The sequence below is a fragment of the Mirounga leonina genome, unplaced genomic scaffold (genome assembly GCF_011800145.1).
Source record: "Mirounga leonina isolate KUSES-001 unplaced genomic scaffold, KU_Mleo_1.0 Mir_173, whole genome shotgun sequence".
Taxonomy (NCBI): Eukaryota; Metazoa; Chordata; class Mammalia; order Carnivora; family Phocidae; genus Mirounga; species Mirounga leonina.
This window is the reverse complement of record NW_023270447.1, coordinates 65,922,179-65,946,458: the sequence shown is the minus strand read 5'-3', so window position 1 is coordinate 65,946,458 and position 24,280 is coordinate 65,922,179. Positions and strand designations below refer to the sequence as shown.

At 54.7% G+C, this 24,280-nt stretch overlaps 1 protein-coding gene across 2 annotated transcripts in view; it reads right to left on the bottom strand.

Moving 5' to 3' along the window:
* GRIK3 (glutamate ionotropic receptor kainate type subunit 3) overlaps positions 1-16,513 on the bottom strand; it is a 215,082-nt gene extending 198,569 nt beyond the window's left edge. The window contains exon 1 of one of the 2 annotated variants that reach the window (XM_035019078.1): positions 16,341-16,513. In XM_035019078.1, the coding sequence (XP_034874969.1) occupies positions 16,341-16,455 (115 nt within the window). In that variant the 5' untranslated portion in view covers positions 16,456-16,513. The remainder of the gene's footprint in view (positions 1-16,340) is intronic. The other variant, XM_035019079.1, reaches the window with a different exon arrangement.
* Positions 16,514-24,280: the final 7,767 nt, after the last annotated feature.

The following is a 24,280-nucleotide window of genomic DNA, read 5'->3' as shown; positions in this document are numbered from 1 at the left end:
GAAGGCAGATGCTTAACAACTGAGCCACCCAGGCACCCCACGGACTTCCTTGAGTTTTTTAAATGCGAGTCTGAAACACATGAAATTGCTGGTACTTGGCCACGTTTGACCTACAAAGCTGATAGTTTCCTACAGTTCAACTTAACACAACTGTCTGTCCTTGGGCATTTACACGTTATTGCCTCTACCTAGAACACATCCCTCACTCCTCCCCATCATCCTGATATCACCATGCCTTCCTCCTCCCTCAGGTCTCAACCCAAACGTCACTTCTTCCAGAAAGCCTTTCCTGATGTTCCCCTGAGCAGCCTGCTCATCCCTTCTGTAACAGGCCTTGAACCTGTAGTGACTCTCTGATGTCTGTCTTTCCTGCCAGATTGCAAGCTCCATGAGGACAAGGACCACGTCTGTCTTGCTCATCTTGAGGGTCCCAGCACCTGGCCCAGGGCTGGCACGTAGTATGTGCTCAGTAAAGGCTCGCTGAGGAACAGCAGCTCGTGTGCTTGTGTGAATGGGACAGAGCCCCGCCCCTGGCCAGCTGTACAACCTTGGACCATCCATCTCCTATAGACATCAGTTCCTACCTCTGCAAAAGAAGGTAATCACACCTATAGCAGAGAGACGGGCAAATGAGATGGCACGAGGCGTGCCAGCGTATTTGGTGTTATACTGCTCGAAAACGTTGACAGGTCCTTCCTGGGGCTGGCTGCAGCCACCAGTCTCCTTCCTGACCCCTGGGCACTGCCAAGGGACGAACTGCTGCAGGAGACAAGACAAAAAGAGTCTGACCTTAAGACGACTCCTCACAACCACCACTCTGAGCTCAGAGTTTGTGAGTTGGTGGAGTCTGTTTCAACAGAGCAGGCATGTTCCTTTCAGGCAACTTAGAAAGCCTGGGTTTTTATAGCCTCTCTAGCTGCACAGCTGGGGATGCCTAGAATTTATAGTGAAAGGAACCCAGAGCCCCTCAGTAACATCCCTGGCCAATCTGTTCTTGATTACCTCCCCTAACAGGAAGCTCACTACCCCTGAGGTATCTTACTTAATCTTCAAATAGCGCTGACTAGGAGATGGCTGGTGTTGAACCAAATTCTGCCTTCTTGGGCCATCCTCTCACTGGCTCCAATTCTCTCTGCTGGCACTTCTAAGACCAGGTTTGCTCACCCTCCTACCCAACAGCCTTCAGAGATTAAGAGATGACAACCCTTGCCTTCACATCTCCAAGCTTTGGGTTCTGACCTTCCTCTCAGTCTCCGTACCTGTACTACGGGGCTGGCGAGTGCTGGACCTTACTCCTCTCCTGGTGGGGCTGACACGAAGGAGGAGAAAGCACCAGCATCTGTGCTCAAAGAGTGGGGCTGCAGGAGCCCCAGACCTTCCTTACTGCAGGCCTCAGATCCAGACTCTGGGATCAAAGTAGCACACAGAAAAACCACCTTCTGCCGGGTGAGTCAGGCTCAAAGTCTGCCGGCCCTCTCCAGCCTCTGGGGGAGATGGATGCCTGCGCTGACGGATCGCTCCAATGTGTTAGGTAGATAAAGAAATTGATTATTCCATAAATCATTGTCTCCATGAAAAAAAATCCCCATTTTTTAAAAAGGAAAATATTATAAATCTGCCCAAGCCCATGTGAGGGCAAGTGTAGCCATTTCAGCTTAATTGTTTGAGAGCTTCTTTGCTTCAGCCCTAGAAAAAAAAAAAAGTCCCCGAAGCTACTGGCTCCCAATCGAGATGTTCCTTCCCAAACTCCACAAATGGCCATGTCATGTCATGGGCGAGACGGATTTACATTGCAGCAGGAAGAATGTGAATCAGCCAGAAAGAAAAGCTTTCCCACCAAAGGAGACAGAACCTTTTCTTTTGAGACAAAAATGGGATGCTAACCTCTATCCTTACCTTTCCTCCTTACTTACACACACACCTGCCCCATCTGGAAAAGTTGAAGGTTCCATTCTGACAAGAGACAGGGAACTGGCCAAAATGAGCCTTGGGGGGGGGGGGGGCGAGGATGGGGTGTGACAGCTCAGGAGTGAAGGAATCCTCAGAACAATGGAAGGGATGGTACGTTTTAGAAGGAGCAAGGCAAGCAGGACCATGGGCGTGAAAGGTGCAAGGGAACAGATGTGGCTTCCCAGCTGCCTCTGCTGTGTGACTTTTACTTGTTCCTTCCCCTCTCTGAGCCTTAGTGCTCCTCCTTAGAGCACCCAGGAGAATGAGGAAGATCCCAGTGTGGGGCTCTGGTCTGCACTGCACGTATCTGCATGTTCAAGGAACCAGGCCCATCACTGAAGGTCACCTACATGGACCTAGCAGGAGGCCACCGAGTTACCACCAGGTCCTGGGAGGCTGCTCTGTGCCCCCAGATCCTCCACAACCCCCTTCCTGGTGCACTCCGCAACCCACGGAGTGGGCGCTCCATAAATATTTGGTGAATCAGTGAGTCAGCCCAGAGTCCATGTGAAAACAGCAGGAAATAAACACTAAATTACAAACAGCATAAAAATAGCCACATTTCCAAAGCAGATTTTTCTGATTCTGTGAATCCGAGCAGGAGGAGAAAAAAAACAAAACAAAACCCATCCCCTCTCACTGAGATCTCTCAAGCCAGGGCCCTGAAGTAACTCTGCTCTGCAGGCACCAGAGTCCACGTTCCCTCTGCCCGATCCACATCAATCTGCTGTGTGACTGAAAGGTGCCATCTTGCCTCCTCGGAGCCCGTTGACTTAAACATCACTCCTTGTTCAAAGGCACATGCCAATTCCTCTGACTCTGTCATTCAGATACTCTCAGACTCCTATGCCCTTGGGCTTCTAGGCCAGGTGTTCCAGCCAGCTCCCAGCACCGCAGTGACAGACAAAAGGTCCCCCTTTCTCTGAGGCATGCTGAGGCCACTCACAGAGTGCCTTTCCTGTCTAGGAGAGACCTTTGTGGATACCCAGCCCCATCGCAAGGCTTCTCAGACACAACCAGGTGGTGGAGCACCTGGTACTCCTGGGGTTCTTTGGGGAAAACCATGAAGCTGTGACACATTTAATTCCCATCACCTGAACGAGGAGTAATTTTATTTACTGGCAGAAAATATGGCTCTATTATAGGTATGTAGGGTTCCACAATTCAGGAAATAACACACAAAATACTTTAAGAAATCACATTTAGCAGGATAAAAATACATAACACAAGCCTACTTACCAAATGCGATGTGAAAGATGATGCTGACAAGCTGAGCAAAGACGCTTGGTATCAGGTGTGATCTTTGACAATAGACTGTTCACTCGTTTTGTCATCTGCTACTGCTCCCTAGCAGAAGAGCTGTACAAAGCACCAAAGGCTTAGGAACAATTTACGTGTGTGTTTGGGGGGGGTGGGTAGAGAAAATTCTATCTGTTCTCTTCATTTTCTTTTACTGTGAATTACTTGATTTGAATGACCACAAGTAATCATTCTTACTAGCCTACTGTGTGCCTGCTAAACACCTCAGTCCAGTTTACGAACCCCAGAGTCCTAGAGGAATAGCATTCGGAGAAAGAACGCCTATTTAGCAAGACCTTACGACAACCACATAACCCCTGCTGGAAGAGCCAGCGGGCAGATGGCACCCACTCACTACCCCAGGGCCTGATTGCTCTCCGTGGTGCTGAACAGAGAGGTTGGGGTGAACCTTAATCTCCCAGCCTCTTGGGGAATTACATAGGGTATATCAATTATCTATGAGCCTTTCTAAACACACATGAATCTGGTTTAGTATTTCTCCCTCAATGTGGAAAAAATGTTTTAAAGGTCTGTTTTTCAGCCCTGGAAAAATTTAGTCTACCTCAAGACTGCAAATTTAAAGCTTCAAATGTATGTGAGTGTATGTGAGTGTGTGTGCTGTGTGTGTGTGAGAGAGAAAGAGAGAGATAGGAACAAGGATGGAGTTTTCTTAATGAAGTGGGGGGTCAGAGACCCATGTTTTCATCTGATTTTCCTACGGCTCACCAAGGGATGTGGCACAAAGTATGTCCCCCTTTTGGTCCTCAATATCCCAATCTGTGATAGGAAAGAGGAAAGACAGGTGCTGTATTCCTCTAGGTCCAACATTTGGGGGACCCCTCCTTGTGTTCTGGCTCTTCCATGAACTCAGAGACTGTCAACAGGATGACCTTGCCTGGCCTTCTTCAGCACTGAAAGATTTCCTGGAGCTAGAGGGGGACACAAGCCTCGGTCTCTCTCGCAACAAGCCATGGATTCGATCTCTCTGCTCAGCTCTCCCCGAGCCCTCCGTCCCCATGGACCAGCCATAATTCAGCTAAACCTGAGAGTTCACCCATATTTTATTTACTGATTCGATGTTACCAGACAAGTAAAATAGACGGCTGTCACCTCCATTAAACTGGGCAGGAAAAATGGCCATGTAGGCAACAGGCTCTTTCTGCTCATAATGTGTCATCTGTTTCCTTGGGGAAGGAAGCAAGAAAGGCGGGGGCCTGGCCTCAAGGGAGAGTCCAGTGCTGTCGAGCGCAAGAGGGGAAGCCCAGGGCTCCACTGCAAACCTGGCTTGGCCTCACTCTCGGCTACACAGATACGGTAGACCCGTCGGCCCAGTCCTCCAGGAATTGGGAGCACCACTGAAGTCTTGAGCTCCCCACTGACCCAAAGGAAAGTCACTACAGTCACTCATCAGGCTTTGGGATAAAGAATGGCTGTTGAGCCCCACTGTGGGAAGCGTGTGCTAGAGAAGCAAACCTCCAAGTGGTCATTTCTTCAAAGTACACAAACACATACACGTGTACACACTCACACTCCCAAGAACCCAGATGATGCATGTGACCCTGGGGCTAAATGGTCCAAGCTGACAATACAGCCTGAACCTCCAGGTCAACTGTCAACACCTCTGCTTTACACGAAGCTGGCAAGGAGACCTGTTGTCTACACATCCTAACAGAAGGAAGTGACACGGTGAAGGCAGAAAGCGAGGCCCGGCCGCAGAGCACGTGGCACAGCAGCAGCCCTATCTGCCGGTTGTCCGGAGTGACCTGCCTGGTAAGGACAAATGGCAGAAGTTCTCTGTCTTGGTTCAGCTCCCAGAGGTTAGCCGCAGAGATGCTGAGGGGCAGGTGGCGGGGAGGGACCGGTGAGGTCAGGAGCTCTTCTTCAGTTTCTCCTTGAAGTAGACATCTCGCGTCTCTCTCGAGAGAAAAATCATCATGATACGAACCAGACAATGGATGTAAAGACCAATCTGGGCCTGAGGAAAAGAAGGACCCACTCCTCTAAATATTCCAGTTTTGCCCAAGCTAGCTACATGGAAAAAGTCTTAGCATAGAAGGTGCTGAATCAAGGTGTCAGAACACCAAAGACTTCGCTAGAACTTTGACTTGGTAGAAGAATCGAACGATGTCTTTCACAAAATCCTGCTGACCAGATGGAAAAGGTGTGGAGCTAAGTTACAGGGCAGGTAGGTGAACTTCTCCTCAAATGACTGTATCCATCAGTGCATTCATCTGTTCAACAAATAGTTGTTAGTCCCTTACTAGGTGCCATGCACTGTGCTAGAGGCACTGGATGAAGTGGTGAATAAGCCATCTGGGGTCCCTGCTTGTACAGTAAGTGCTATGACAAGGAAAGTATGGGGGGTTTGAGGGCCCATCAAAGTGGGCAGGCATCAAGAAAGGCTGAAACCTGAAGGATGACTAGAAGTTGTCTGGGAAGAACAGCAAGAGCAGAGATCCAGGGTGTAAAGGAAGGCACAGTGGCCCCTGCAGACTTGGGTGCTTGGTACAGTGGAACAGAGAGTGTGTGCGAGGCAAGGAGGGACAGAGTCTAAGTCGGCAGGTCAAAAAGGGCCTGAAAGCAAAAAGGAAGCTAGCGGGGTTTTGAAGCTGGTTAAAGTATAGGACAGTGGACCCAAGATCACTGAATTAAGCCAACGGACTCTGGACACTGGTCACTTCCTTCCTAACGTGTTGATGGCAGAAGGGAGGGCAAGCGGGTTCAATCCAGGCTCACATGGCACTAAGCATGCCAGACCACAGAAAGGGAAGCCACAAAAGCTGCACCATCCAGAACAGAGGCTTCCAGCCCCCATCACAGCGTAGGCCCACAACCCACTTAACCTCTCCACCACAGACCCCAGGAGTGGGAGGATGAAGAGGGTGAAATTCACATCTACCTCCTGAGGATGGAGGGACCGGAACAGGCTTTGGTGGTCCAGAAACAATGAACGAGAATAACCGCCTGAAGGTTCAATGATACAGGATTTACCGAGGATAAATGACAGGTCCTGCCTTTAGGCTCGAAAGATCAACTGCCAAAGGGAAGATGAGAGTAGTTATAGATCAGCAGCGACGCCTGTGCAAAAGACCAGGTGATCTCAAAAGACCACCAGCTCAGCATAACTCGGCAAAGCAGACGGCTGCTGAGAAGGCAGAGATAGTGGTCTGGGTTATACAAGGAAACGTGGAAGCTGAGATCCGAGGAAGCAGTGCGCTTACTGGGTGCAACTCACAAGCAGCACTGTGGAGAGCTCTCAACACCATGCAGGAAGAACGGAGCATCTTTGCTGGGGGAAGAACTGAGCATCTTTTTTTTTTTTTTAGAACTGAGCATTTTAGCTTGGAAAAATTTAATTTGGAGAAATGCCTTTGCATTTCCATAGGGTTGCATGGTGGGACAGGGAGCAAACCCGGACCAGAATCAGTGGGCATGGTGATTGTAACATAAGAGTAATGGACGCCATTTGTTGAGTGCTTACCACCACTGTGGTCTAAACACTTTATAAACATTAACTTACTTAATCCTTATAACAACCCTGTGAGGCAGGTACTATCATTATTATTATTACCATGAGAGATTAATTTGCCCAAGATCACATGGATGGGAAATGACGGAGGCAGCCTTCAAAGTCAGGCCCGCAGATTCCAGAACCTGCTAACTAATCCACGATGATAGATTGTGAAAATGCATGGACAACTTCTCTCGTGCCAGGCAAATTCATTCTCACAATGATCCCATGAGGTCAAATCTATTGCTCTCCCCATTTGACAGGTGAGGAAAGCTAAGGCCAAGAAGTTAAGTGACTTACCCAAAGTGTCAGAGCCTGGAGGGGGAAAAGGGTTTAAACTCAGACAGGTGGATCTCAGAACCTCTACTCTCAACATCCAAGTTCTGTGGCCTTTCCCAGAACTGCGGGGAGACAAACTTTAGGGGAAAATTTGCAACAAAGATTGGAATCAGCCAAAACATCTGCAGTAAGGAAGAAAACAGGGTCCAAAGTAGTGAGCTTCCTGTCTCAGGTGGTATTCAATAGAGACCAGAGATCCACCTGTAAGGGGGGGCCCTGCAGTGACTTAGAACAGTGGTCCTCACAGGGTAGGCCCCAGATGAGCAGCATCAGCATTATCTGGGGCCCTACTAAAAACGTAAAATTCCAGGCTTCCCCCCAGACCTATTGAATCAGAAGCTCTGCAGGTGGAGCCCAGCAATCTGGATTTTAACGAGCACTCCAGGTGATTTTGATGCATGCTGATGTTTGAGAACCAGAGGCCTAGAATGACCCCTGGGGTCCTTTTCAGCCTAGATTCTGTGATTCTCCACCAAGACAAGAAATGTGATGCCGTGGAGCCCTGGGAAGTCCTTGGCTCCCTGCTCCTGCTTTTCCACCCAATTGGGCAGGCTTTTTGGAATAGCATATTTCAGTTCTGCAAAGCAGATGCAGGAAGGCTTTGCACAAGTCTCCCTTGCTCCCATATTTAAAGAGCTCATCTCTGCAGTTGTTCTGAGAACTCTATAAACCCCCGTCCATCAGCAGCCTGTCTGCATCGGTCCCTTTAATAGCGCAAGACTTAATTGTCTCCTATGGATTGGAACCCCCTTCACACAAACTAGCATCTTAGCTCCTTCTTGCTCCCTTTTTTCTCCTGCCTTCCTTAACTACCATTCAGCTTGGCACCAAAGGATTTGGAGTCGAAGCTGCCACTCACGCCGGATCTCACTCCATCTCATTATCTCCAAACTGTATGATCACCATGGGGACTCTCTCCTCCCCAGCTCTTTCCATTGGCCTCATTACCTGATGTCTCCCCGCAGAGCCAGGAGTGTCTATCCCCTGGAGCCCAGCCTCCAGCCAAAGACCCTCTCTGGGCTGCACGGGCCTGCCCAAGAAGCAAGCTTCAACTCCACATCCAAGAAGGACGGATCAGGACTCCCCGGATCAATTTCTAAAGAACATCCCACAACCAGGGTCTTCTCGGCTCTGAACACAGGAAAAATACATTTCAATGGTAATACTGCAAATATAGGGAAGAACCAGCACCCTCATGGGCTGCAGGTATGTGATAAATAGCAGGCCAGGAGGAGTCTGGGAGCTAACACACAGAAGCATCCTGAAGGGCACCTCCCTCTCTCCCTAACTTGGTGGGTAACGGTTACAGGCAGCCAGACCCTACCATTTCCGCTATGGGGCACATGGGTGTGCGGGCAATGGGTAAATGCCATGTACTAAGCTGCATGGAGTACTGAGCACAAGGGTTGGCACAAGGCAGAGGGTACATAAACAGCAGAGAGCCTCAGAGCTCATGGAGACTGATGGCAAAGACACGGCCCCCACCCTTGGGGGGTCCTTTCTCTCCTAACATTTATTAAACATCAGGCACCATGCAAAGAGCTTTATACGCTTTATCTTCTTTAATCCTCACACTAACTCTGTGAAGATGATACTATAAGGTTCGGCCATATGAAATTTTTGCAGGTCAAAAACATCTGCATATGGATCTGCCTAATAGTAATATTTCTACCTTGTAAATGAGGAAACGGAGGCTCCAGGGTAACGTGACTTGCCCAATGTCACAAGGCACAGACATGCAGACTCAGAGTCTAACTCAGATCCACCACTTTTTCCCAAACCCCATATGTGCCATGATGTTTTGGGGTGCCAAGAAAGAAAAAGATCCTGTAGATAACCCCAGTTATGACATGTGAGACACACTGATTTCAGATAAGTGGGAAGATAGAGGCAGGAAGTCCATCTTAGAACCAGTAAAATACATTATCTGACTCCAAAACAACTCGTTCTGCCGCCTGGTAGTGATGGTGGGGGAGGCGCCCTTCTACACTCTGGGGCAGCTCCTTGTCTAACGGGGGAGGCAGGACATGCATGCACCGGAGAGAGCCCTAGACACACCCACAAGCCTAACTCCGGCCAAGGTCAGTCAGCACCAGTAAACAAGGCAGAGATGTCCAAGGAAGCAAGGGGGAGAATGTGGCAGAGGGACCTTTGGGGAGAGGGGCGTGCCAGGCTTGGAGTCAGAGGCAGGGGGACCCTGTACATAACTCCAAAGGAAATAAAACAAGGCAAGGGCTGGGGCGCAGTTGCTCTGTGGCATTGCCACTATAGAACGGGGCCAAAGGTTAACAAAAGCAAAATCAGAATGACCTGTCGTCCTCAAACCCAACCCCTTGGGCCTCACCCCAGTGTCCCCACTCCCACTCAGGTAGGATTTTGTCTCTGGGGCACAAAGAGAAGCAGAGGAGAGCAGGGACTCCGTGAGCAAGCACAGGGGTTGGTCCAGGCCCACGAGGCCCTTCGGGACGCAACGTGTCAGCAAGCGCCCGCTCCTGCAGTCAGAGGCACCAGCACAGGGTCACCACGGAGAGTGATGACCTTGTCATCAGAGTCCTGCCCCCTTGCCGCCTCACTCGCCTCCCCCTCATCCTGGCCCCCTGCTGGAGTCACACTCCCCGAACACCAGCAAGGAGAAATGCTGATCTTTGGACAGCATTTAAGCTTTTCTGCAAAGACGCCCTACCTCTCTGACTCTGTGAGTCAGATGGTGTCATCCCCATTTTACAGATGGGGAAACTGAGGCCCTGGAAAATAACATGACCCCTCCGACTATGCCTGTCCCAAACCTGTCACCTCTCTAGGGGCTCTCAGCAGTGCAGTTCCCACAACAGTTCTGTCCCTGGCAGCCACCATCAGGTCAGTCTCCCTGCGTCCCCCGGAAGAAGGAACATGGTGAACAAGAAGGGTCAATTTGAATTTGCCTTTGCTCGGGGCGCCTGGGTGGCTCAGTCAGTTGGGCGGCTGTCTTCAGCTCAGGTCATGATCCCAGGGTCCTGAGATCGAGCCCCACATCGGGCTCCCTGCTCGGCGGGAAGCCTGCTTCTCCCTCTCCCACTCCCCCTGCTTGTGTTCCCTTCTCTCACTGTGTCTCTCTAATAAAGTATTAAAAAAAAAAAAAAAGAATTTGCCTTTGCAAATTCGGAATGTGACTCTTGCTTAAAAATCAAATGACCATAGGGCGCCTGGGTGGCTCAGTCATTAAGCGTCTGCCTTCGGCTCAGGTCATGATCCCAGGGTCCTGGGATCGAGCCCCACATTGGGCTCCCTGCTCTGCGGGAAGCCTGCTTCTCCCTCTCCCACTCCCCCTGCTTGTGTCCCTGCTCTCGCTATGTCTCTCTCTGTCAAATAAATAAAATCTTTAAAAAAAAAAAAATCAAATGACCATAAAACCTATTAGCCTGGAAAGGATGTTGGAAGGGAAAGGGGATGGGATTGGGGAGGGAAAAGGGAGGTGAGGGGGAAAAGGAAGAACAAAGAGCAATTCACCGACCACCTGCTCTTGCCAGCTCACTGACAGATGAGGATGGAGGTGAGGGGGAGACAGGGATGGGGCCCTTTCCTCAAGGCTCTTGACGAGGGCTTTGAGGACCACCTGGTGGCTCCCAGAGGGACATGGAGGCAGGAGTCCCCAGAGCAGAGGAATTCCTATGGGGGGGGGAGGACGAGCCATCCCCAGGGAAAGTCCATCCTTTTTTTTCAGGCTTGAATTGGAGTGTTGGGCAGAGTCCAGAAGCCCAAACAAGGGAGGATGGAGTCCGTGTAAGTTATGTGTGTTGGTGGGAGGGGTGGGAAAGACCACCGGTCCTTTCCTCTGGAGGAAGCATGCCCCGTGGCCCATCAGCAAGGACAGCGCGACTCTGCAAACTGGCACTGCCAGGGTTAAACGCCGCAGAACCTCCACAGCCCTCTCTGACACCAGGCCAGACAGAGCCCAGCCCTACGAGGCCACACACAGCGCCCAGAGCCATGGGGCTGGGGGTGCTCCTCTCAACGCCTCTGCAAGGCAGTGCTGTCACACCTTCCAACCACACAGACAGTCAACCACACAGGACCTGGAGCCGGGCTGATGGGAGTTCCCATCCTGCATCTACCACTCTCCGGCCCTGTGATCTCGGGCAAGCAAGTGACTTTGCCAAGCTGAGTTTCCCCATCTGCAAAATGGAAACAATGACTGCAGGGTGGCAAAGGCTAAATAAGATTGGGGGGCGTTCAGCAGCTGCCTTTATTGAGCACTTACTATTCCCCCGCAGGACTGGTCAGTGTTTGGAACCTCACGGTACCTGGCACCTGGTAGTGCTCCATAAACTGCGGCCCTTGTGTTGTCCCTGTTGTTGTGCAGTGATTTGCTGTCGCTCCAGACCCAGGTGGGGTCCCAGGCAGGAGACACACACGGATACCTCAACACAGGCACACTGCCCCCTGGTGCTGCTGTTGGGGAATCGGCACCCAGGAGAAGGGCAATTCCAGCGAAGGAGCCCGGACCGCTGTGTGCACCAGGCCCCCCAGGGCCCATCCGTCCATCCAAAGCTCCAGACCCATCACCCCAGCATCAGGAGGACAAACCCTGCTCCTGGAACTTCGGTCCTCATTGTTGCTGGGCAGGGCCTGGACAGCTCCAGGCTCCTCTCTGCTGCTGTTGCTGCCCAGCCAAATGGAGCACTGGCTCTCGCCTCTCCGCAGTCCCTCGGGAGGGCCCGGGGCAAACAAGGTGGGGTTTGGGCTGAAGCCACAGGGGGCAGGGGCAGCCGTCTGTAACAGGATGGAGGAAGCGTGGCCTCAGCAGATAAGAAACAAAGCCAGTTGCTGAGCACAACCGAGTCTCCTCCTAAAAGGGCACCCCAAGCAGCCTCTGCCACTTCCCGTGTATATGGCCTTGTAGCCCACCCCCAAGACGAGGGAGAGTTCTAATGTCCACGGGGGACATTAGAAGGAATTTCTGCTTCCTTCCACCCCCCCCAACCCCTGAGGGGGCTCTGTTTCCTAAAGCAGGGACACAGAGTGCCTGTGGGAACACGGGGGACTCGGGTAGGCTCACAGGCCCCAGAAAAGATCCTAAAAGCAGCTAAGCAGCCTTGCATTCCTGAAGGGGTGGGAGATGAAGAGCTGCCCCTCAAAGCCCTTTCAAAATAGCACAGCGGGCTGGACTTCTGAAGTCAGCTGTCATGCCAGCAACAGGGGGATGCAAGTGACCTTGGAAGAGCCCAGTCAGGACACAATGCCTGGCTCACCCTGCATAAGCCACCTCTAAAAACCCCAGACCATCCTGATGTCTAAAGACTGTTCAGCGCAGTGCAAGGCAAGCATCGAGAAGAAATTAAACTCCAGCTTTGAGGAGGAGGGAAGCCCGGGTTGACAGGAGCGTCTGGGCTGGAAAGTGGAGGCAGAAATTCCTTAAGTTAATGCTTCCAAGGCCCCTCGGGCCACTCCCAGGTCTTGTCTGAAACTATTTACTTCCAGGGGGGAAAACCCTATTGATCTTCATTCAGCTCCTGTCTGCTCCTACAAGGCGGAAATGTCTCAGCGCATCACCAGTCACGGTAAGAAATTCCTCATTGTTTTACACGAGGCTCCCAAACTCAGGAGATGAATGTTCAGGACCATTTGGGTGAACTGATCGCAGGAGATGCGGACGGACGGGGCTGGCTGGGGGACCTCTGGGGGAGGGGATCTCATTCCCCAGGGACAGACTGCTGCGTGTGCCCACTGGGCCCCCCAGCCCAGGCTCGGGGCCCGAGGGCTCATCTGTCCTGCTCCGTCTATAGATGCTCAGAGAGTCCCGGACTGAACCAGCCCTTCCCTGCCACCCCCACCCCCACCACATACACCTGCTTTATGTCTCTGCAGTCATTTGGCTCTGAACCTCCCCCTGGCTGGCTAGAGATCATCACCATCCACTAGAGCTCCCCAGCTGCCGCTACCACTGTCTGGTTCCCTTTTCAAGTTCCAAGCTGGCCCTCGATCCTACAGTATGCATATAACACGAGAGCGCCTCAGGGAACCATGAAACCTACAATGTCACGGACAGGGCAGTCCCCACCAGTCTCCACTCAGAGGTACTTCGAAGCCACAGAAGATCCCACACTGTCACAGCCAACCCAAAGGGTTACAGATGAGGAAACTGAGGCTCGAGGTTGGGGGGACAGTGTGATTTGACCAAAATGGCTCAGTAAACGGGCAGAAGACAGAGCAGAAAACCCAGGCCTCCTAACTCCCAGCCTAAGGCCCCTCCACTTCAGCTTCTGGGTCACGTAACCAGGAAATTCAGATTCCCCCATGAGGTCAGTGAAGCCCATCTGACTGAGAGAACCCATGCATCACACTGCTTTCCATGAGTTAAGACCAGAATCCATCTCAACAATAACGATAACAGTAATAATAAAACGCCAAACAATATGCCTTGAAAACCTTCAATGAGCAACACTTGATAATCACACACAGATACATCTTCCACATATTCATATAAAATAATCAATGATCATTTTTTCCCGCAGACTACAATCCAATTACTCTCTCTCCCTCGCTCTCTCCCTCGCTCTCCTTTGTTACTTGCAAACCATCCAAGCAATCAATGCCTTGACCTCTCCCTCTGATAGACACAATTACAAAAAGACAGAGCAATGCAATTCATCTATTCAAGATGGATTGTTTGAACACTCTGTCACACTGCTGAGCTATCCATCTCCTTGTCTAAGAGGAAATTTCAGCCCCCAAAAAAGACACAAAGAGAGGGGCGGGTATGCTGCTCACCGGCCCAGAAAGCCCCTCAGACACCTGCAGGAAAACCCTCTCCCAGGCTGGTGCTTGGGGATGCCTGCCTGCTGGAGGACTCGGCCCCAGGCACAGCGGGCTCAGGCACCGGTGTGGGGAACCAGAAGCACCCAGCACGCTCCGGAGCCCAATTTCCAGGACCTCAATTCCTGCAGCCCCAGCCAGAGTCCTGGACTCCCATGGGTGGATCAGAAAAGGGAAATAGTATCAGACCCAGCCGAGGCAGTGTGTTTGGGTTTTGGCATAGGATTGTGTGTGTGTGTGTTGTGTGTGTGTACGCACACGTGCACCGCGTCCACTGTGGTTCCCTGGCTCCAGCTAAGGCTCCAGCCTGGGCTCAGATGATGGAAGTTCAGCTCCCCAGGAAGCTCCAGAGAAGCCCAGAGGCTTCTGAGCCTTCCCATCCTCCATCCAAGCTAGCACAGCTCCGGCGGTCACATTTGGCATCCGCGCAGCACCCCAGTCCTGGGGCTGGGAATCAAATGGGGCAGGGCTCTCAGATATAAATGGCTTGGGCTGACACGCTAATTAATCCTGGGGCTTAATACGAAGAAGATTAGAAGAGAGGACGACTTTGCCATCCTTAATTGCATTATTACAAGCTGAACCCAAGAAAAGGGCAGGCAGGCTGGGGCTTCCCCTCAGAGCAGTGAGGAGCCCCCAGTGCAAGTCAATTTCACAGTAAGAGGGGGCAGGTTAGGATACATCATCCTGCCCCTCTTTGGCTCATCCTTCTAGGTTGTCCTCATCTGCTCCTGACTTCCTGGGCCCCCAAAGACCTCCATCCTTGAGGCAGGGCTAGATCATACCCAGCTCTCCCCCCCCACCCCCTGCAGAGGAAAGAACCAGGCAAGAGGAACCTGCAATGCGTGGGACGGACACACAGCACCTTTGGGTCTCCCCTCCTTTCTCCCAAGGGCACCCTAAAAACAGGGAAGGAAGGAAGGAATAAAGGAAGTGTTGGCCCACTACTAAGGGGAGCCTGCCCCTGGAATGGTGATCAAACTGGGAGCTGGGGCAGGCAAAAGAGCCGAGATAGAAGACGTTTTGTGTTTTGTTTTGTTTTGGTTTGGTTTGGTTTGGTTTTTTGGCTTGCCAAGAGCAGCCCTGGCTGCAAACGGTTAAGCCTGACCGTGAAGGATGTCCCCAGAGACCCGTGCCTGGACTCCTCTGCATCCGGGTTGGGTTTGAGTCTGCGAGGGTCCCGGCATGGATTGAAAGACCCCAGCGTGGGCAGCGCTTAGGACTGCGCTCTACCCCCATCCCGATGGATGTTGAGTTCAAGAGATTATGGGATCCAAGAGCGAGCCACGAAGACAGACCCCCACCCCCAGATGCCTGACCACCTCCTAGGAAAACCTCAAGTACGGAAACCAAGCCCAACCTCGGTTCCCTGCACCCCATCACGCCTCTAGCAGTCCGCGCCCGCGCCCGGGGAAGTGCCACAAGGGAGGAAGGTGGCCCTGGCTCAGCAGAAGCTCTGCCCGCCTGGTGCCAGATGCTGGTGGTGGTGCCTCAAGAACCCAGGCGGCCCAGGTCTCCGGCCTGGCGGCAGGCGCAGGCCCTGCGTGGCCGAGGCTCCCCGTGGCCAGGCCGAGCCCAGCCCTGGCGGGCGCGGGCCTGACACCCGGAGAACCCCCGCACTGCCCAGAGCGCTGCCCACAGGGCGCCTGGGGCGGCCACAACAAAGTTAAAGCCCGGGGTGCGAGAAGAGAGCGGAGACGCGGAAGCCCCAGAAAGCCGCGCGCAGCCCCGCCAGCCGCCGCCAGCTGCGGAGGGATTTCGGCTAACTTTAAAAAGCCGCCCGCATCCCTCCCGCCGCCTTCCCGGCCGCGGTGGGCAGGCTCCGTCGCTCCCTTCCCCCGTGCCGCGGGAGACCGCAGGAGCGACCGGCGGGCGGCGGCCGCTCCTCTTCTGCCCTAAGCCGCCCGGCCGGATGGGGCCCCCCCGAGGCCGTGGGCGGCCGCCGGGAGAGGAGACCCAATGCCCCAGTCCTGCGAAGCCGTCGCCCGCGTCCCCGCCGCGGCCGCTGGAGCCGTGCTCCCGGTGGGGGCGACGGGCCTGCCGGGAGCCAGGAGGAGAGAGAAGTTGGCGCCTTCCCCAGGGCTCCCGCTCTGCGGAGAAGCCGCGTCCCAGAACTCGGTCTGCGGCCGGTCAAGCAGGCAGTCGCCGGGAAATGCGCCCGCCACTCGGGTTGGAGCTGGAGCGCTTCGCTACTCTCAGCCAGGTCTGGCCTCTCTCGAGCGCGCCAAGGGCCCCTCGCCCGCCGCGGCCCGGCCGCCTCCTCCCCACTAAGTAAGGCCCCGTGACCTGGGCTTTGGAACTTTGTCCTCACCGGGACGAACTCCCGGTGGTCACCCGGCCCCGGCAGCCCGGAGAGGTCGGGAGAATCTCTGGGGATCGCGTTCATTGGCCCCGCATTCCCGCCCCCGCCCGGGGCGCACAGAGACCCCCGGCTCCGGGGAGCCCTTACCGATCCGGATGACGTGGGGCATCCCGCGCGAGTCCGGGATCCAGAAGGCGCACACGAGGAGCCCGGCCCAGTATTCCCAAACCAGACTCCGGAAGCGCCGCCAGGGAGCGGTCATCGTTGGGCGCCGCCGAGCGTGCCCGGGGCGCGGCCGTGGTGGGCTCCCTGGGGCGGCAGCTCTAGGCGCGGGCGCGCAGCAGCCCCCGAGGCGCCGCCTGGCCCAGCTGCCCGGCTCCCGAGCGCCGCTGCGAGTGGGGGGCGCCCCGCGGCGCCGCGCACATCTTACTGGGGGGCCGCCCCGCCGGCGCCCGCCCCGCCCGGCTGCCGCCCACGGGCCGCCCGCGAGCGAGGCTCCTGGGCTCCGCCCGGGCTCCGCTCGGGCTCCGCTCGGACTCCGCTCCGGCTCGCGTCGGCTCGGCTCCCGCGCGGGCTCCCACCTGCCCTGGCTGCCGGGCGCTGGCGGACGGGCTGCACGCTTCTCCGGCCGCTCCTCCTCCAGCCGCCGCCAATGCTATGGCCCGGGCTCGCACAAAGCCCCGGAGTGGAGTTGCACGCGCGCACACACTCCCTCCCAGCCCCCTCCCCGCGCCCTGCCTCCCGCCGCCCGCGCCGCCCGCCGCCCGCGCTCCCTCCGCGCACTCCCCCGCGCACACACACTTCACACTCACGCCCGCCGAGGCGTACACTCGCGCGCTCACACCTGCGCAGGGGGCGGGGAAGGGGACCCTGGACCCGGTTTAGGGGGACGCCCAGAGAACGACTCTCCTCGCTTCCCAGATGTCCCCATCCGCCCTGCCGCCCCTAGTCCCTTCAATGGCGAGGGCACGGAGCCTGGGAGCCGGGCGTGGAGCAAGAGAGCTGGCACCGCGAGCTGGGCGACGGCAGCAGCCTAGCGGCCCGACCAGCCGGAGGAGACGCGCCCGCGGGAGCAGAGGGACGCGGAGCCCGCCGTCTGCGGAGTCTCGCCTTTCAGCTCCCACGCTGCGGGCGCAGGCTGGACGGCGGCGGCCGGAGACCAACCCAGGAACCGGTTGCCCTCCCGAAGCCCAGCCCTCGGGGAGGCAGAGTTGGGGCTGGGGCTCCTCCGGGGAGACAGATTGCAAAGAGAATTTTGCACGCTGGGCTCGGGGAGCTGCAGGGTCTGGTAGAGGTGGGACTGCCCAGGCCAGACCCTCTGCCGTGGAAGGCAGGACTTGACGGCGCCCAGCCGCCACAGGGCTTTCGGAGGAAAACGGTTAAATCTTAGACTCTGAGGGCATCTGAAATGCACCCTGGTACTTCCCATCCCTTGTCTTCCCCCAATTGTGCAGGAGGAGCTACCTTCTTTCCCTTTCCCCCTGAGAAACTGTCATTTCCGTGGGATGGAGCAATACCCATGGGGGAGCAAGCTAGAAAGGGTTAAAAAGAAAAAAAAAAACAAACCTTGTTTATTAGCAATAATAAATTTTTTTTTCAAGTGGCGCTGGGTGTCGAGGGAAAGGAAAGGCTGTGGAGCGAGTCTGGAGCAGGAGGCTGGGAATTACGCAGTTAGGCGAGTTTAATGACCTTTTTGACAGAGACAAAGCGGTGCCGATACAGTAGATAAATAAACGGATCTGTCACCGGGCAGCGGCTAGGCTGTGTGTGAATTTATTTTTCTCATTTAAATAATTTGATCTATTCCATCATTCCCAATCTCTCCCATTTGCCAGCTGTCTGGTAAGAGCATGACCCCCAACATCTGAAAAGCAAATCTTTAATTTTCTTACAAATAGACTATCAGTCCAGCTCTATCCCAGCTGTTAATTTCCCCATCTTTTCTTTCCCTTCCTTTTTGGAAGTAAGGGATGTTGGCATCGTGTGGAGATATGAATATTGCAGCGTGGCCAATCCTGCCAATTGGAAGGGGACTCTCTTCCACCTGACGGGGGATGGGGGGAGTGGAGGATTCCCGGGGCTCTTCTGAGAAGGCCGAGAGGTGTGCGGGTCTTAAGGCCATCCTCAAAGACCCGACAGCAAAGAGAGGATACCAAGCCACCTTCTTTGCCAGACTTGGGCCTTCCTCACCCGGGAGCCGGAGCCTCTGGTTTCCTAAGCAGCCACTGGAAAATGTTGCCCGAGAGACCAGAGGGAAGGGCATGCAGACCAGAGCCAGAGAGGCAGCTGCCACCTCTTGATAGAGAGTTCTGGGTCCCAGTGGGCACCAGCAAGGAGGAAGCACAGGAGAGGAGAGCAGAAGGCCTCACACTCCAGGATAAAGCTGGGGGCATGGGGCAGGGTGGGGGGAAGCCTCTTCATTGAAGACAGGACACCCCATCCCCATCACCTGTTTTAGTTGCTCCAAGGTACCAAAAAGTCCTGGCTCTTCTCTAACGAAGGAGATCCCGGTGTCCTGATGGGGGAAGGGAAAGGGGGTTGGCAGGACCTGAACTCAAGGCAAAGGATGCAAGCCTCACAAGGCACCACCAAGGGTGCCCAAGGATGGTTAGGGGTTGGGGTGGAGAGGAGAGCCTGGATGCTGATTCTGTCTGGTGGTCCTGCAAGCAGCTTCTTGCCAGGAGAGGGGTAGGGTGCAGGGAAGAAGTGGCCTGGCAGGGAAACTGCAGAAGCAGAAGGGGAGAAGGGTGACTCCGGGGAAGGGGCAGATCTGCACCCTACATGAGAAGCCTGTGAAAGGCCAGTGGGAGGGAGGGTGGGAGGGAAGAAAGCTGGGGAGCAGCAGAAGGAGCGGCCTCCAGGAAAGCCAGCACCAGAGAGGTACTAGAGAAGTGAATGGATGAAGGCAGAGGGGGAATCGGAGGCCCCCAGGCCATGACACTACCCTGGCCCCTGCAGGCCCCTGGCCGGGTCCAGGGAACAGTAGGAGCTGGGCCTGGCTCCTGCCTCATCCCAGAGTGGGCGGGTGTTCGCCAGCGCTGCCGAAGGAGGCTTCCCTCTGCTGCCCTTGGCTGCGGAGGGAAACAGCCTCCAGCAGCGGAGGTTGTGGGGCTCCATCACTGGGGCCCGCTGCCCAGGGGGAGCCCTGGGGTCAGGGGGAAGCCGGCTGTCCCTGGCCCAGAACTGGGCCTTATTGTGGACCTGGCGGCAAGCCCTTTTGTACCGCAGCGGTCTTCCCAAACTGACAGCAGCCTGCTCCCTTCCAGTCTGGGAAAGGGTGGGATGCGAGACAACAAAAACAACAGCAATGATAGTAATGACCGCTGGTATTTATCACAGGTCTTCTATATTCCAGATGGTGCGTCACTCCCTCTAACCCCCTCCGCAGCCTGCTAGCTTAGGGTCCCTGCGATCTTCACATTTTACAGTGAAGACTCTGAGCCTCAGGGAGGTTAGGACATCCAAAGTCACACAGCTACTATGTGACCTTCCTCCTTCGCCCTTCTTCCCTCCTCCCATTCTCACCCCTCCCTCCTTCCCTTCCTCCTTCCCCTCCCTCCTTCCCCTCCCTCCTCTCCCTCCTCCCTCCTCACTCCCTCCATTCCTCCTTCCCCTCCCTCCTCCTTCCATTCCTCCCTCCTCTCCCTCTTCCCTCCCTCCCTTCCTCCCTCCCTTCCTCCCTCCCACCCTCCCTCCTCCTTCCCTCCTCCCTCCCTCCCTTCCTCCTTCCTTCCTCTCTTCCTTCCCCCTTCCTCCTTCCTCCCTCTCTTCCTTCCCCCTCCCTCCTTCCTCCCTCCCTTCTTTCTTGCCTCCTTCTTCCTTCCTTCCTATGATACTTATTGGCCATTGCTGCCAGGCGCTGTGGGTGAGGAGCCAGGATCTGCATGTGGCCCTGTCTGCCTTGTAAGCTTGCCGGCTTGACCCTTGTCCTGTCCTGCCTGGACTGAGCAGGAGACAGGCTCTAGCAGAGGATCCCCTCAGCTCTGCTAGAGGCCCACTGGGGCTTCTGGCTGCCCGTACATAGAAAGGCTAAGAGTAGAGTAGGATTTGGGCCCTTTACTAGAGCAAACTGGAGCAACCCCAAGCTCAGGAGAAGAAGCCCGAAGCCCCCTGTCCCTGGTGCGGTGCACCTCTCCAGGCTGTCTTGCCACCAGCACTGACCCAGGCTGGCAGGCCCTCAAGCTGCATCCCCTGGGATGGAGGGAGCCACCAATCCTGGCTTTTCGAATTGTTGGTAAACAAGTCTACCCACCAGCCAGGCCTCGGCTCCTCGCTCCCCCACGAGGCAGCCAGCACTGGATTTATGAGGCCTCCAAACCTCATTCAGACTAATGCAGCTTTTCATTCCAAAATAAAAGGGGCCGCTGTCTGAAAGGACAAGTGCTCCTGCATTTCATTAACATCCCCGAAAATGGCTGAGCTGGCCCAAGTCGCTGCCAGCGAGATTCATGTCTCCCACTGGCTCACAGGTAGGGGTAGGGAGGAAGAAGCCCTAGACGCCGGCCCCTCCCGGCCCCTCGGCTTCTGCTGGGGTGGGAGGAGACTCCCAGTGGTGGTCAGGCAGGCTCATTTGGACGAGTCCCCTGTGTGTGAGTTTTGTTTAGACCGATGCACTCCAGCCCTCAATCCCCCCACAATCACGGTGAGTGATGAGGCCCTGGGCTCGAGTTACCGAGATTCATGATCTCCGCTTCCCAGGGAAACCACAGAGCCCCGGCTTGCGGTTGTTGAGTGCAGATTCCTAGCACTTGAGTGCCCTCTGCTGAAGCCTGCCTACTGTCATCTCCCTTCAGGCTGCCCGGCGGGCTGGCTGCTGGTGGCGGCTGGACGCTGAAGCCCAGGCTCCAGCCCCTCCTCCAAGTGTCCCAGTGCCCGCCAGAGGTGCTGTGGCTATGCAGGCCTGCCCTCCAGGTGCCTCCGGGAGAGTGAGGGAACGGGCTGCCTCGCCCCCTCTCACCCCAGAGGGGGCCTGGACCAGAAGGAGGCCACTGCCAGCCCTGACCGGATCTTTGCCACCTGCCCGAGCAGGGAGGAGGAGGGAGATGCCTTTCTCAGACCCGCTCTTCACTTGCCGGCATTCTCTCCACGGCAAAGTTGGTGCAACCACAAAAGCCAAGCCTCCGCCCTTTCCAGGACACCGAGACTTGCCTCTGGGCCCAGGGGCAGAAGACCCTTTCAGCAGCCTGGGGCCTTCGTCCTTCGTGCCTGACCCAGGAAGGAAGAAACGCGGCAGCGGCTGGCTGCCAGCCGAGCAAGCAACAAGCCCCGCAAAGGTTGTAGCGCCTTAGATTTTTGTCAACAGTCAAGCAAGTTCATTCCCAGTGAAGTCAATTCCTGTGTTTATTGTCAGCTTAACCCGCTGCTGCGAGTTATTTCTCAGCAGTGAGGGAGACAGGTAGACAAGCCACCAGAGATATGTTATTTTACTGACATGTGCATTTCAGTAATGTGGGCGCCGTTGGTGGAGGGGTAAACGACATGCGGTGATCCTGTTTGTATCTGTACATAACAACGCAGCCGCTGATGGACCGGATGCCCATGGGGCTCTGCTATCGTAGGGGGAGGGGAGGAGGGGACAATGCCCACAGGAAACAGTCACCTCCTTGTCCTGTGGGCCTGGTTCCAGGTGTGCGGATGAGAGTCACTCACTCACTCACTCACTGAAGTCACTCAGTCATTCCCTAATTAATTAATTCATGCTCTCAGTCGTTCACTCATTCATTAATTTACTTATTCAGTTCCTTACCCATTCCTCCGCTCATCCACCCATCCACCCATCCATTCATTCAATCACTTAATGTCTTGTTCAGACATTCACTCATTCATCCAATTATTCAGCCTTCCGCTTAATTACTTGCTCACTTATTCCCTCACTCCTTCACTCATTCATTTGTTTACTCATCCACTCTTCTCTTCAATCACTCAGTTGTCCACGCATTCATTCATGTATTCAGTCCTTTGCTCGATCGCCTCCTGGCTCAGTTACTCACACACACACCCACTCCTTCCCTCCCTCGCTCAGTCATTCATGCACTGCCTGCCCACCAGCCCTGGCAGACACCCACCTGCTGCTCCTGTCCCCAGCCACTTTTCAGACTGAGTCTCAGACACCATCCAACCTCTTGGGACAACCTGGGGTGCCCCCACAGTGTCCTGAGCTCCCCAGGCAGCCACCCGGGCTTCTTGGCACCTACACAGCCCCCAGCTCCCCTATCTTCCACTGGATCACGAAATTCAGCAATCTTCAGAATCCAGCTCACACCTCTGACTGTGATGTTGGTCCGGGCATTGGCCCTGCTAGCAAATCCAAGGCCCCAAAAAACCCAGAGCCCAGGTCTGATGATGGATGTAATATTAGAGATGCCACATAATGCCACCACCCTGGGCTAGAGGAGCCCCACTGGCTTCCATTCACGTGATTGCTTCGTCCTTGAAACAACCCAGGGTTGAAGGAATGGGCTCAGAGGAGTCAAATAGCTTTCGCACAGATAACTTGCTGGGGGCGGGTATGGCAAAAGCAAGCATGTACCTTGGCTCCATGTGGTCGGGAGAAAGGGATGAATGAGCAAATAAATGATGTGTAAGGGAGTGGATGAATGCATGAATGAGCAAATGAATGAATGAATGCACATGCATGAACGATCCATACACAACATGGATGAACAAGTGGCAAAACGGAGCTTCTGACCCAAGTTTCTGGACTCCAAGCCCAGTGCTCTCTCAGTTGCTCAACAATTGCTCCCCTCTATCCCACCTTGACCTTGCAGGGTAATAGCAAGAGACAGGGGTTGGAGGGAAAGGCGAGGCAAAACTAGAGCATGAGTGGGCCAGCAGTAGAGTTTTCTGGAGGAGTGCCTCCCTCGGAGGCTGCACGGAGCCTTTCTTGTCTGCACCTGTCCCCCCACAGGCAGGACGCTGCCATCATCCTTTCTTAGAGAGAGAGAGCCTTGAAAATCCAATCACTGAGTGATAAGAAAATAAACAAGTGAACTTCTCCAAGTTTGCCAGACTGCCCTGCCCGAGGCCAACGTAATTAAAGTTGATGTAGAATTTTAAAGTGGGAAAATAATTAGAGCAAGTGGTAGAAAAGAGAGAGGAAGGAAAACATTGTTTTGTTTTGTGTTTTGCTCCCTCTTAATTATGCCACAGACTGTCTCTCCCGTGGATCCCATCCCAAGTCCACCCTCCGCCAAGATTCCAGCAGGTGGTACGCTGTGTGAGCGGCAAAGGCACACCTGTGTCTCTCTGGCATGCAGGTATGGCACTTCTCTGCCTGCAAGACAGACAAGGTGGCAGGCAGCCAAGCTGGGAGTGGAGAGGAGCACGTGACCTCGACACTCAGGAGGAGGACCCAAAGGGAGATGGGGACAACAGGCTGCTGGGAAGAGATACTGCCTCCCTGCTCCAGGTCCAGAGGGGAGTGGTCCTCAACTCCACATGATGCCAGTCCTGGGCTCTGATCTGGACAGTCCCAGCCCCCACTTCCTGGTGCGGCAGCCCCCACCTCCTGGTGCGGCACCCCCCCGCCCGCCCAGATATGGCCCGTATTCCACCTTGTTCCGTCAAGAGATTTTCCGCTAGCAACCGCCCAATGTGGAAGAAAGTGTTGGTGTTTGTGCCCGGAATAGGGCTGGGGGTGGCCAAAATTCCAGCTGTAGCAGGTGCTAGAAAGCAAGCTCAGACATGTCTTTGCTCCCTCCTCCATGGGCAGCAAAGACACAGTGACGCTGAGCACCAGCCTCAGGGAGCTGATCAGAGGCAGGGGCAGCCTGGGCAGAGGAAAGCTACAGGCTCCTCTGGGGGAAGGAGAAGGGACAGATTCCTCAAGATTTCATTGAATGGAGCAGGGCAGGCCTACTTCTCTGGAAAGCATGAACTCTGAAGCCAGGCAGACTGGCCTCCCATCGGCCCTGTCTTTTCCCAGCTGAGTGCCTCTGGGCAATTTACCAAATTCTGTGCCTCTGTCTCCTGTCTGTAGAATGGGGATAATAATAATATCAGCCCTGCAGGCTTGTTGTGAGGATTAAATGAGTTAACACATGTGATGTGCTTAGACTAGTACCTAACACCTGGTCAGAGTGCGTTGT